The sequence below is a fragment of the Miniopterus natalensis genome, chromosome 4 (genome assembly GCF_054644295.1).
Source record: "Miniopterus natalensis isolate mMinNat1 chromosome 4, mMinNat1.hap1, whole genome shotgun sequence".
NCBI classification, from domain to species: domain Eukaryota; kingdom Metazoa; phylum Chordata; class Mammalia; order Chiroptera; family Miniopteridae; genus Miniopterus; species Miniopterus natalensis.
The window spans coordinates 69,422,306-69,436,565 of NC_142084.1; the positions used below are offsets into that span (position 1 = coordinate 69,422,306).

The 14,260-nt window shown below is 50.7% G+C and overlaps 1 protein-coding gene across 1 annotated transcript in view; it reads left to right on the forward strand.

The window, feature by feature from the left end:
- Window positions 1-14,260, forward strand: part of CACNA1A (calcium voltage-gated channel subunit alpha1 A) — a 163,898-nt gene that overhangs the window by 106,872 nt on the left and 42,766 nt on the right. Inside the window, exons 22-24 of the mRNA XM_087816760.1 lie at window positions 3,373-3,432; window positions 4,230-4,336; window positions 12,943-13,042. Coding sequence (XP_087672886.1) covers window positions 3,373-3,432; window positions 4,230-4,336; window positions 12,943-13,042 — 267 coding nt within the window. The remainder of the gene's footprint in view (window positions 1-3,372; window positions 3,433-4,229; window positions 4,337-12,942; window positions 13,043-14,260) is intronic.

The following is a 14,260-nucleotide window of genomic DNA, read 5'->3' on the forward strand; positions in this document are numbered from 1 at the left end:
CCTGCCCAACACCAAAGGTACATTTTCCACTGGGAGTGAAGCCCTGCCACCCTCCCTAAGTGAGCTAGGAGCCTCGTGGGGCTGGAGGGCCCCATAAATCAAGGCCTCCTGTTGGCAGCTTACCTTGCACTTTCCCTTTTTTTTTTGCAGGCCTGGCAGGCCTCCTGGGGGCCCTACTGCAGGGGCGGGGGCAGGGCAGCAAAATGGAAGGAAATAATTAGAACACGGCTCCTGGAGGAAACCAGCTTCAGGGCAGGGCTGAGTTTACACTCCGTTATCTGCCCAGTTCCCCAGGGGCCTCCAGGAGACATAGAGAAGGTTCTCTCTCCTGCAGAGAGGGGAGGGGTGTGAGGGGGCTAGGGGGACTGCAGCTCCCAGGACTGTGGGCACCCAGGCAGGGCTCCAACCAGCCCTCATGGGGTGTTTTGCAAAACATCTGCTCCCCACTCCATCTCACAGTTGAAACTTCTCCTCACAAAGCTCTTTCCTGGTCAAGAAGACGGTGGCCCTGTACTGCCATCTGATGCCCAGGGACCCCACCCAGAGTTCTTTATATTAGCCAAACAAGGACAGGCTTCAGAAAAGTGCCTAGAAAATGCATGATCCATTTACCAAGGATTTTAAAGTGCACACACCCTTCCCCGGCCAGGCGTGGCTCAGCGATTGAGCATCGACCTAGAATCCAGGAGACCACGGTTCGATTCCCAGTCAGGGCACACACCTGGGTTGCGGGCTCGATCCCCAGTCGGGGGCGTGCAGGAGGCAGCCGATCAATGACAACTCTCTCATCATTGATGTTTCTATCTCTCTCTCCCCCCCTCCCTTCCTCTCTCTGAAATCAGGAAAGATATATATATATTTTTTAAAGTGCACACACACCCATGAAACCACCACCAGGGGCAGGAAATAGTATAGAACCGCCCTTCTGGTGCCAACTCAGTTGCCCCTCTTCTTCCTTCTGGAGGGGGTTCACAATCAGGGACACCATCTGGAGACATGTTAGGTTGTCATAACTTGGGGTGGGCAAGGGGGTGCTACTGGCATCTAGAAGGTGGAGGCCTGGGACGCTGCTCATTGCCTACAGTGTGCACAGGGCAGCTCCCTACAGCGAGTGATCCAACCCCAAATGTCGATGGTGTCAAGCTTGAAAAACCCTACCCTAGAGGTAACCACAACCCCACTTCTGAAAGGAGCATTTCTTAGCTTCTCCGACTTTCCCACCTGCATGAGCGTCCTTAAACACTAGAATTATTTTTGCCCATTTCTAACACTAAGCAGGCGGAATCATTCTGTGCCTTGCTTCCGTCACCCAGCGTTGTGTCTGCTGAGAGATGAGCGCGTATGGCTGTGGGTAGTGGCGGCCATCCTTTTTCATTGCTGTTTAATGTTCCACCATGCAGCATGATTCATTTCTTCATCTTCCAGTTGGTGAGCACTTCGGGTGTCTCTGCTTTAGAATCGTAATACTCCCCTCACCTGACATGTCTCTGGGGCACCTGGGCATGACTTTCCCCAGGGTGTGAAACCAGAAATGGAGTTTTTGGATCATAGAATTTGCACTGGTTGGACTCACTAGGTGTGACCAGATGTTTACTGGATGATGTGATGGTTTCGCTGGCAGCATATGGGGCTCCTCCTGCTCCACAGCAGTGTCAACACTTGATGCTGGTGGCTCTTTCATTTGGCCGACCTGGTGGGTGTGGAAGGGAATCTCATGGGGTCTTTGATTTACATTACTCCTGTGGTAAACGAGACTGAGAACCTTTTGGGATTAGACTGAGCCACAGAAAATTGCCACTTATATAGGTCAAAAGGATCTAAATATTAGATATGGTTGAATCTGATTTATTGGACTTTTGATTTCCTCTTACCCCACTTCCTCAACTCTCCAGAACTGGATTCACCTAACCATCTGGCCTGCCCACTCCATTTCTTCCTTCTTTCCTCCCTTCCTTCCATTCATTACTTTATTTAGTTGCTCTTTAATGAATAACTACTGTGTGCCAGGCACAGAGTAAACATCGAGGATTGACAGGGTATGAGATGGTCCCTGCCTTCCCAGAACTCACAGAGCACCAGGCATTTGGCCATGCTGTACCCTCTGTTTGGCGCACCTGCAATGCTCTCCCTCCACCATCTCCTCTGCCTACCCAGCTCCTTCCAGCCCCTTGTGCTTGCCACCTGCTCCAGGAAGTCACTCACTGGCCATGCTGGTCCCTGATGGCCCTTCAAGCCCCACACATAATGGGAAAGTGAGTTGTGACCATACAGATCACAGAGATCAGCTCCTGAAGGACCTAGTGCAGCTTCAGCTATTCATGCATTCATTCAGCAAACACTTCTTGAGCACCTGCTATATGCCTGGCGCTGTACTGTGAGCTGGAGATGCCACAGGGACAGACAAGCGTCCCTGCCCTCAAGGAGCTGACATTGATGTAGGGAAGATGGACAATGAGATTATTAATAACTGTAACAAGGGGTTTGTGAGAAAGTGATAAGTGTGGAAGGTGGAGGACAGACTAGGTAAGGATGATAGCAAGTGCCAGGAAGTGACATTTTAAACAGGCGATCAGAGAAGACCTCACTGAGAAAGTGATATTTGAACCAAGCCACAAAGGACGAAAGAGAGGGAATTGGGTGGGACATGTGGAAGAGCATTTCAGACAGAGGGAACAGTGTGTGCAAAGGCCCTGAGGTGAGGAAATCCTAGGTGGCAGGATCCAAGCAAGTGAGGAGGAGAGTGAGAGAAGATGAGGACAGGGAGGTGACCGGGCAGATCGTGCAGGGCTTTGAGGGCCATGGGGAAGACTTTGGTTTTTACCTGGAGTGAGGTGGGAGCCGCAGAAGGTCCCTGACCTGGGCCCTCTGCTGGCGGTACTCTGTGATTATCAGCCCTTACCAAGAAGCTGATGGAGTACCCCTTGTGTTTAACCATGTGGGAGGCACTGTGCCTCCACAATCACAATCCTGACAACAGCCTCACATCAGAGACATGAGAGGACCCAGGCTGCAGGACATTGTTCGTCCAGGCAGACACCACCTGGCCTTGGCAAATAAAAAAGGCGCCCTTCCCGTTGGTCAGCAAACCAGCTTAATAGAGTAGTTTTGTTAGGACTTTGCTGCCATCTTCTGGACAGTTTATTCCACAGCATACAAATCTACACCGTGAGACAAGGGAGTAGGGGCCCTTGTGCAGTACACACCCTGCCCAAGGGTACTGGGCGTCTGGGTTGCTTCCTCTGAGTGGAGACACTTCTCCTTGTGGACTTTGCTGATGGCTGAACACCCCCCACAGTGGCCCATCGCTAGGTTCACAGGGGCTCAGCTAGAGCAAGCCATGACCCACTGCCCCCTTGCTTTTGTCCCCTGCAGGTGCTACGATATTTTGACTACGTTTTCACAGGCGTCTTTACCTTTGAGATGGTGATCAAGGTGAGTGCCAAGAGATTCTGCTCCCTCAAGAATAACAGCCTAGCACAGGAGGGGATTGGAAATGCTTGGTGTGTTTGAGGAGCAGCAAGGAGGCCAGTGTGATTGGAAAGACTGAACAAGTAGAATGGAGAAAATCAGGGCAAGAAGATGAGAACAGGGCGGTGACAGGGTGACAGGGACAGGTCAGGCATAGGGTTGGTGGCCACAGGGAGGACTTTGGCTTATACCCCAAGTAAATGGGAGACTTAGAATGTTCAAAGCAGAGGGTCATGACTGGACTCAGGTGCTCACAGGCGCCCTCTGCTCTCTGTGGGAGGACAGACTTGGAGGAAAGGACAGGGTGGATGGGAGCCATGGAGGGTTCAGAGCAGAGGAGGGAGGGTGGGTGGGAACCTAGAAAACTAGGAACAGATGATTGAGCTGGCCCAGACAAGTGATGATGGGGGCCAGATAAGGGTGGAAGCAGATAAGGTGACAAGTGGGCAGATTTTTGGAAGGTTTGGAAAGTAGAACCAACAAGGATTGCTGGTAGATCCAAAGTGGAGTGTAAAGCAAGGAGTCAAGGGGGACCCTAAGGTTTGGGCCTAAGAGCCAGCAAGTCAGAGCTACCTTTCATGAGGTGGAGAGGGGCCAGCTCTCATTGGGTGGGGCTTCTCACTCCTCGCCAAGATCCTCTGGCCTCTGCCTCATCCCTACAGTACAAAGTGACCCCATTGGTGACCATGCCCCTAGAAGGGTGGGGGCTCCTCCCAAGGTGGGGATGAGGGACCTGAGCACTGTCTCTTCTACCCCCATAGATGATTGACCTGGGGCTCGTCCTGCACCAGGGTGCCTACTTCCGTGACCTCTGGAACATTCTTGACTTCATAGTGGTCAGTGGGGCCCTGGTGGCCTTTGCCTTCACGTAAGTCTCTTTTCGAGGCCTCCACCTGCCTCTTCGTCCCCCTTGCCCCATTGGATCAGAGGACGTGGTCTCATGGTGTAGGGATGGGGAGCGTGGGCTCTGGGTGGTGGGAGGCATCGCATGCCACTGGGAAGAGCTCCGATTGGCTTTTGCATGCTGTCCACCGTGGAGGAAGATGGAGAGGGACTCCACCTTCTGCCTCCTCGCGTCACGACCCCCCGCTCTGCTGCTTTCCGTAGACTAGCCCTGCCAGGACATTTCATCTCCCTTCTGCTCTGTAAGCATCACCCAAACCACTGTCTCTTTGGGGAACCCCTAAAAAGACAATCAGGAAACAAATGTGCATGAGAATTCAGACCCCCACCCTGTGCCTGAGACCCCCATAGTTGTAGACTTGGTGACTCCCCTTGTGTGTCTTTCACTTCTCCTGGTGACCCCAGGACACGTGGCATATATAAAAGGCCATGCGTCGTCAGGCAACTCCAGGGTGGCACCCAAAGGCTAAGCAGCATTAGCTCTTAGGGCCCTGGTAGCAGACTTAGCCGTACATTCCTCAAGTTGTAGGCATCTGGGTCAGGATCAAAAGACCTAACCAGCCCCTAATCCAGAAACGAATCTTCTTGGAGTCCCTGTCTCTGCCCATCACAGTGGATTGTTCCCAGGAAGGAGAGTCTCAGAGGGATTCTGACCTACCTGCCTCCCAGCAGTGATAAATCAGGGGCTTCTCTGTGCCCCTGCCTCCTGGCTGCCCTCTTAGCAGATCTGTAGGGTGTTCTCGAATGGCCCCCTGACCAAACAACAAGGGCTTTGGCCCATGAGGGCCAAAGTGATGGCCCATTTCCAACTTAAGGACTGAAGTGGGCCACTGTCAGACTCTTCCCCAGGAATGCAGTAAAGTCAGGTTGTGTCCAAAGAGCAAGAAGTCTCCAGAGTTGTGGATGCCTCTGAGCCAGTGTAGATGCACCATGAGGGCCAGGAGGCTGATTATATTTCTGATCTGTTCCCCTCCCCACCCCCTTTTTTCTTTATCTTCTACTTTCCCCTCATCTTTCTCTCTCTGCACTGGCTCCTTTTTTCTTTCCCTCCCTCCTGCCCTCCCTCCTCCTTTCCCTCCCTCTTCTTAAAGTAATTATTTATTATAGTATTAGAGCAATGGAAGAGATTACTTTTTAAAATCAAGAAGTTTGGCCACACTGTCATTAAGATGTTCTGTAGGTAAAAATAATAATAATAAACAGCCCGGCCGCCGTGGCTCCACAGTTAACCATCAACCTAGGATCCAGGAGATGGTGGTTCGGTCCCCGGTCAGGGCACATGCCCGGGTTGCAGGCTCCATCCCAAGTCGGGGGCATGCAGGAGGCAGCCGATCAATGACTCTCTCATCATTGATGTTTCTATTTCTCTCTCCCTCTCCCTTCCTCTCTCTGAAATCAATAAAGATATATTTGTTTAAAAAGTAAATAAATAAACAAAGTTAAATGCCCAGCAAATGGGGGAATTAGCGAAAATAAGACAAGTCAATGGCCTTAATATATAAAAAGCAATTACAAATCATTAAGAAACACTGACCCACGATAGGTAAATGAGCAAAGGACTCAAAAAGAAATTAATACAAACCAGATACAATTTGCTTCTCATCAAGTTAACACCAGTTTCTTCAGGGGGAAAAAAAAATAATTTTAAAGGTAATACACAGGGCCTGTGACAGTATAGTAAAATACACTCCTCCCTCCCTCCAGCAGCTATTTGAGGGGCTCCTAGAGGTGTCAGGTAAGCACCCTGCTAGGCCCTCAGGCCGTTTAAACTCTGAAGAGCCAAACATTTACTGCCCTCAGCCTGGATCAGCCCTCAAACCCCTTCCTTCCCTCGCTCCTTTTTCTCTTTCTCTCTCTCAGGCTCCCTCTCTTGCTTTCTCTTCCCTTCTCTGTTTCCCTCCCTTCCTCTCTGTCTTTTTATTTTTTGTCTCTCCTCCTCCCTCCCTGGCCCATATCCTTTGGTGATGGGAGCCGAACCGTCACCTGACCTGAGTGTGGCCAGGAGAAGGCAGACACTCCACCGTGTGCTCTGGCATCAGGAGACCCACCGCCCTCCTTGTGTCTGGGGAGTGGTCTTCATGACAGGGGAGGGCCAGCTCCGGCAGGCACCTCTCCCACGCTTCCTCTAGCCCTCCAGGATGACCTCTGCCCAGCAGCTCCAGGGTTCACCTGGTGGCAGGAAGTAGGGGGGACCCTGTCAGTCACGTCCATCTGTTCGCGAACTCCCCTGCTTTGCCAGCTGTGCCCTGAGTAGTGGGTTTTGCCCTCCATAGCCACCACTGGGAGTGGCACAGTAGAAGTGACATCTGATCAGCTCACCCTGGCACTTCTCCCTGACCTCAGTTGAAGCTGACATGCTTCAGCTCTGAGGAGAGGGCCCCACTGCTGCCCAGTCCCACCTCCATCCCTCAATTCGACCCTCCCAATTTGGGGAAGGAGAGGCCTTCAAAAGACCCAGAAACAAGCCTTTCAACCATGGAGCTTTTGCCATGATGGACTGTAGTTTGCAATATGCTGTTTCTGGGCTCCCTGGATCCATAATTAAGCTCCACTTTAAGCCAACCAAATCTGTAAAAACAAAATTATTTTTCCACGAAAAATCAATCAGCAGAATGATTCTTTGTGCTGCAAAAGAATCTGCCACAGGGAACAGATAGTTTTTTTAATTTCTGCATTTTCTTTTTCAATATAGTCATACAAAGGCTTTCTAAATGAGCCTACAGAAATTTGGCAACATACTTCTGGAGTCAACCTTTTAAGCTGGTTTCATGAAGTTGCTACAGGCACAAAGCCAGCCTCAGCTTGTGACCTTGAAAATCCCTGTTTAAATTTTTTTTTAAATTCCAATACAAGGAAAGGTCCAGAGATTCAAGGCCATCCTATGAGCCTCAGTGGGCTCATGGACATAACAAGAACCGGGGGTGCAAGATTTTGCCAGTGGAATCCTGACAAATGCCAGGGACTCTCATGGGATTTTGGAAGAGCTGACAATTAAGGAAGCACCTCTTTACAATGGGCATAGGGCTGGGAGAGATAGACCCTGAGACCCCAACTCAGACATGCCTTCCCCACCTTACTGCTAAGAATCCATCTGGTGCTGCCATTCCTCCTCCAGGTTAGGGCTGCAGACCTGGCACCGCTGGCCGAGCACCTTGATCAAGCCACTCCTGCATTCCCATGGGGCCAAACTGCCAGGAAGCTAAAGAAGGAGCCCTCAAGCTGTTCCTTTTTACCCCAGAAAAGCTTTAGAATCCTCCCTCTGGCTGCCAGTTTCTGACATTTGCCCGAGAAGTTCTCTTGCCCCATGAGGACTTAGCTTACTGTCTTTCTTGTTACCAAGTAGATATCATTTTGGCAGGAGCAGAGTATGCTCTAAGGATCTCAGCCTGAGTACCCAACCCCAGAGTCCTTTACTTCTTCTTTCTGGTCTTTTAACTTGCTTTCTCTGTCCCATGTGCCTGTCTCCTCATAGACAAGGCTGAGACCCCCGACAAGTGTTAGATTAACCTTATTGTTTTAGAAAAAGGTTCCTGCAAATGTCTGATTTCTCTCTAGACGTGCAAGTCCATTAGCCTCTCAGTGCCTCAGTTCCCCCATAAAATCAAGAAAATCGACTTGGTAATAATGATACTGACAGCCCTCCATTTATGTAATCTTCATAGCAACCCTCTGTGGGAAGCTCTTAGTGCTCCCATTTTATAGATCAGGAAACTGAGGCCCAGAGGGAAATGAGTCTAGCAAGATCACTAAGTCGAGTTCCGCTGTCAGATCCAGGGTTGCTGCCGGTCTCCCGGCCCTGGTCGTGAGGCTTTCAGAAGTTGGCACAATCAGACTTGGTAGCCCAGCCAGCCTGGGTTCCTGGAGGCCCTGACAGGCACTGGAAATCCAGGGGAAGAGGGCACGAGACTGTTCTCTCCCTTGTGGGAAGGAATCCCTCCCTGTTGCTATTCTGGCCTTTTGGGGTGGAGGCAAGGACTCTGCTGCGTTGCTGTGATTGTGGCCCCGTCTCGGGTATGAAAACCAATCCCTGTGGTCCTCCAAGGGATGTGTCGAAGCTCTCCTGACAGTTTCCACCCCTCCTGCACCTCGCCCGAATATCTGTGTGTGTCCTGCCCACCCACTGACCGTGTGCCATGTCCATGTGACCGCCGTTAATGCGCCATCTCATGAGCCATCATATGTAACATCACGCTCTGTGCCCACGCATCTGGGCAGCCACCTGACATTTCTCAGCAGCTGACAGATCATGATCCTGCCCTCACTGCCAAGAGTCCATCTGGTGCTGCCACTCCTCCCTCAAGGCAGCCGGGCACAGCTGGTGGAGCACCTTGATCGAGCCTCTCCTGCATGCTCAGGAGCTGAACCCCCAGGAAGCCAAAGAAGGGGCCCTCAGACTGCCACTTATTTTATCCCCATTCTCAAAAGAGGGCCCGCCCCTCGAAGGCATCATTTTTCTTGCATGTGATGAAACAGAAAAGAGATTAGGGTGCAAGATATGCACACCTGGATTTAAGTCTCAGTCTGCTGCTTCCCACCTAGGTGACCTGGGACAAGTCACGCTCCCTCCCTGGGCCTCATCTGGAAAATGGGCATATAATGGTGTCATTTCCCGCAGATAGATGCAGAGATATTTAAAAGAGTTATGTGTGACACTTAAAGTCAGCATGTTTAGTAAAAATCACTGTCATTGAATGACTCCTTAATAATCTATAAAGGAGAATCTACACAATTCTGTGTGTGCAGTAATCCCTAGATGCTTGGAGCTTTGAGAACCACCGAGCAATGGGAAAGGGTAGGGGGAGAGGAAACCCAATGGGAGCATTTGTAGGAATTTAAGCCATTCTTTGGTTTTGAAAATAGCACTCACTTCAAAGGGGGTGATGGATGGGAAGTTCTGTAGAGTATCTGCTTGGCAGTGGGGCTCCCACCGCCTGCTGGCAGTCGGGGTTTTCTCACCCTGATTTCCAGTCATGGTTGAAGGGCTGTAACGAGACCAAGCCTGATGAGATGAGCAAGGGGCCGCTGCCTGACGCCGAGAGCTTTCTCCAGGCCCTCATTTTCTCAGAGGACTCTGGGGAGTTGCCCTCAGTTTCATCCCAGGTTGGAAGTCTTTACTGACCCTTTCTTCATGACTTAGGGGATAAAGCCACGAGCATAGCAGCTGAGCATCGGAGCCCCAGAGACCTGTTTTACAGATGAGAGTGATAATTAAGAGCAGAGCTGGGACCTAAACCCAGGTGCCCCAGCTCCAAAGCTCGTAACCTCCAGGGCATTCTAAAGCCCTCCAGCACCAGAACCTCTGGAGAAAGGCCATTTCTCCAGCTCTTGGCAGTGACCCTCAGTGGCAAATTCGCCTTTGGTAATTGATGACCTTCTGGCTGTCCTGCTACTTGGAAATTTGGCTTTCTCAGTGTTCTTGGGCAGTGCCAGGGGCCTGCCAAGGGCAGGGGATGGAACGGGAGGGGGGAGCTTCCTGATGGAAGGATGGACATCAGCCGGAGCCGCGAGCCTGAGGCTGCCCCTCTTGGTGCTCGCGAAGGGCAGGGGGTTCTCAGGTGTGTGTGTGCGTATGTGCGTGTTCTGTGTTCTTTCTTCTGAGGCCGCTTACGATCTGTCTCTCCCTCCGACGCCACCTCACCAGGAGCAGTTCACGGTAAAGTCTCAGTCTCTCCTCTCTCTGTCTCTCTCTCTCTCTGTCTCTCCCTGTCTCTCTCGTCTGTCTCTCGTTCTTCATGCCCTGGTGCAGCTGCGTTGGTTCTGGGCCTGTTTCCATGGCCTTGTGTCCTTGCTGCTGTCCTGTTGCTTGCAGTGACCAGAGACCCCCTCAACCTGCTCCCCAGAGAGGAGGAACACTGAGAGGTCTTGGCCACTGCCTCCCACCATGACCACCTTGGTGGAGAACCGAAGTGGGGGGGCTCCCCAGGGTCTGATTTCAATATGGCAGTTGACCTCTGTGATAGTTACCAGAGGAATGAGAGTGTCCACCTCCCAGATGACAGAAGGGTGAACTGTCCAAACAGCTGGACTTGGGATATGAGAGCAGAAAGTCCCCCACACCCAGGAGTATCTACGTGTTCAGCAAAGTGGTTCCAAAATCTGGTTGTTTTCTCTAAAAGCGCCTTAATCAACCTATTTTTGCATGCTCAGGAGCCCAACTGCCAGGGACACTCTCCCCAGTGCCTCAGTAGCAGGATGGCTTCTCATCCTTTCCAGGGGGCAGAGTGTGTCCTGGAAGAGAGACCCTCCCCACAGTGGCCATGGAGTCATTTTCAGATGAGCGGATGTACCCCAGGAAGGGTGTCCCCGATGTCAGCCATTCAGCACATCAGGACTTGAGCAGGGTCCACACGCAACCTAGATGTCCAGTTGCTTGACGTTTTTTTCCTCCAACACACAGTCTAAACTTCATTTTAGTCTTGCTACGAAACTCTGTATTATCCCCTTACAGCCAGTATTATTAACCTCAGACAGAATTCAACCCGACTGAAACAGTTGCTTCGCAAGTTGTTGTATTTCAGCCGGGTTCTTTGTTAAAAAAGAAATTTGCCAGTGCTAAGAAGGTGTTCAGGATCCACAGCACAAACCGGAGACTTCCCCTCTGACTGAAGCAGAAGCCTGAAAGACACTTGAAAAAGAAATGACTGTTCCCCTGCGTGACCCAGTTATTTAATTGTGTCCCTGTTCTGCCTAAAATGATCTCAGTGACTCCTGAAGTGTGTCTCATACTGTAGGGGCACAGCCTTGAAACAATAATGATGACTTTGGTTTAAAAGAGAAAACCAAAAGAGAAAACTGGACATCTAGGTTGTATGTGGACCCTGCTAAAATCTTGATGTGCTGAGTGGCTGACATTGGGGACACCCTTCCTGGGGTACATCCGCTCGGTTGGGCGTGGTCCCATGAACCAAGAGGCCACTGGTTTGGTTCCCTGTCAGGGCACATGCCCAGGTTGCAGGCTCGATCCCCAGTAGTGGGCGTGCAGGAGGCAGCTAATCGATGTTTCTCTCTCTCTATCCCTCTCCCTTCCTCTCTCTCTAAAATCAATAAAAACATTAAAAAGAAAGAGAGAGAAAATACATGTTCAGGCTGCTGAATCCTGGGACATAGCTGATGTCCAGTTCTCTTTATTCCCTGAAAAAGGAGAGAGGGAGCTCTGCAAATGCAAATGGTGTTTTTGCACCTGGCTACCCAGATGGGTCTTTGAGAAAACTCTTATCTATGATCCAGGAGGTAACTATAGGAAGATGGTTGCTAGGAGACTGGCCACACACACCCCCAAAGAACTCTGACCTGAATCCACATGTGTCCTGAGACCACAGGCCAGGTGTATGCTGGGCGCTGGGACAGAAAAACAAGGTTAAAGGGGAAATGAGCATGCAGAAGAATAAATCACAGTTTAAGCCTTTGAGAAGTGTTCTGTCTAAAGCCAAAAGCAGAGACAGAAAGATGATTCTGAAACAGCGCTAGGGTCTGGCAGAACCCAGAGGCAGTCAGAGGAGGACGTCAGGTGAAGGGGCGTTGAATTGACCTTCAGGGCTGCGTGGTCCTGTGGCTGGGGCAGTGCAGGGAAGGCATTTCCAGCAGTGGGAACAGAATGTGCAAAAGCAGAGGCAAAAGGGTGTGGCGGGGGGTTGGGGGTGTAGCAGGTGATGAGAATGCAAAGGTTAAGGTAAGTTGGTCTAGATTTCAAAGAGCCTCAAGACACACTTCTAGAAATTCAGATGCCCCCGGAGGATTCTGAGCGGGAGAGGGACATGGTCATTGGCTTTGGCCACTGAGTGCAGGAAAGATGGAAGAAGGGAGACAGGGAGTGGGGGAAAGTTGGGAGAGGGGTAATGGGGGTCCAACCTCAGACTGTGGCCAGGGATGAGTGGCGGAGGTGTTTAGGAGGCGGCTCACTGGGATGGGGATGGAGGACAGGAAGTTGAACATGGCTCTCCGGTTTCTGGCTTCAGTGACTGGTGTGTACCATTCACAAGCCTCTGATGGCTGCACCCCGTGCCCTCCTCTTAGGGGGCCTTGTCCCCAGGGTCTGTGCTGCTAAGACTCACACCCAGTGGGTTGAACCCCTATGCAGCTGTCTGACAACGATGGGCAAAGGGCCCCTGAAAAACCAAGGCACCTGGTGTTCTGGTTCTTTCCAGTCCTGTGGACTCAGGGAATTTTGGGGGCATGGGGTGTTGGTTTAAGGGCTGCCTTAAGCACCTCCTAAATCCTGTTGGGATGGTGAAAAAATCTTATTTTCTGGAAGCTTGCCAAGGCTACCTCCAAAGAGAACATGGGGCAGCCAGCTCCCCTGTGCTAGGTCTGAGGGCCACCCCAGGCAGCTGCTCAGGCCCCAAAAGATCCTGGGGGGACTTCAACAAGCCCAGACCCCAGAACTACAAAAAGCCACCTGCTCACTGGCTCCCCAGCCCAAATGTAGCAGAGAGCTGGGCCACTCTTCCCCTGCAAGGGCAGGGCTGTGCCAGGCTCCAAGGGTGGGCTCATGTGGAGCTGTGGGCCACCCACCACCCAGCCTGACCTCTGCTCCCTCTCTTCCCTTCTCCCTACCCTAACGTCCCTCCACAGTGGCAATAGCAAAGGAAAGGACATTAACACAATCAAATCTCTCCGAGTCCTCCGGGTGCTACGACCTCTTAAAACCATCAAGCGGTTGCCAAAGCTCAAGGTGAGATTGGGGCATGTGGGAGGCCTGTCAGGGCTGCCATGTGCAGTTGAGCAGGTTGCACGCTGCTCAAGGGTACTGCTGCTCAAGGGTACTGCTGCTCAAGGGTACTGCGTTGAGGGGAGTGCTGAGAACATCGCTACCGTTGTGTGTGGCTATGTTTATTACCACAGCTTTCCAGCAGGTGGCAGTAACGTGGATTGCTCTAACAAAATCTATATATTATGACAATTTTCCGTTAGATGAAATGTCTCATCAGAATTCCTTTTCCTAATTCACATGAAAACTTCATGGATAAAACAGGATGTCACCCTAATCTGGGAAGCAGCACACTAGGTGTCTGGTCCTACATACCCTCTGACTTTTCACCTGCCTATCCGAGGCTCCAGTATCTCCTGTTCCAAAATATGGTGAGCCAGCATCCCCAAAACTTATTATTCTAAAAAAGAAGGGGGAGAAAATGAAATAAAACCTAGTCACTTGAGAACATCTTTTCAGTTTATGCTCCACCTGAAGGCATCATCTCTTAATGTTTCTTTAAATCAAGTCACTTTGTTTTTTGCTTAAGTGGGTTTATTTTAAAAGGAAATGCTTTTTCAAATTTGGAAAACCAGTTTTTCAAATTGGAAAACCAGAACCCACTGTTAACCAAAGGTAAAACTAAATATCTGTTCAACAAACATAAGATACCGCTATTAAAATCTAGTCAAATACTGTTGCCTGACAAAGGCTTTGAACATAGATACTGCTTTTTCCTGATTAAAATGAAAAGTGTCAGTGTTAGGAGTTGACAGTGTTAGGAGCAACTAAGGAAGACTTTCTCCTTCCCTCAAAAGGACTGAAAGAGAATTGGAGCAGGAATAACTTTATTACTGTGTGATTCAGTGGAACTTAGTGTTGGGCTCCTATAGGACCTAAAACTGTGTCCGATATCACCAAGGGCGTGCCCACTGCCATGATTTTGGAATATTGACATGAATGCCAATATGTCGAGGAATGTTAACAGAGATGACACGTGGCTGCCCTTTGAATGTGAAAGTGCACTTGCATTGAAATACATGGTATCCCAGCAGTTTTCGGTTCAGTGGTCCTTGCCATTTTCTGGGTCACAGCCCCCTCTGAAAGCCCCATGCAAGCCATGCACTCTCTCGCCCTGGGGAAAGCTGGCTAAGCTAGCCTGTAATGCCAGCAGGATCAATGATCCTTGGTGTCCTCTCATGG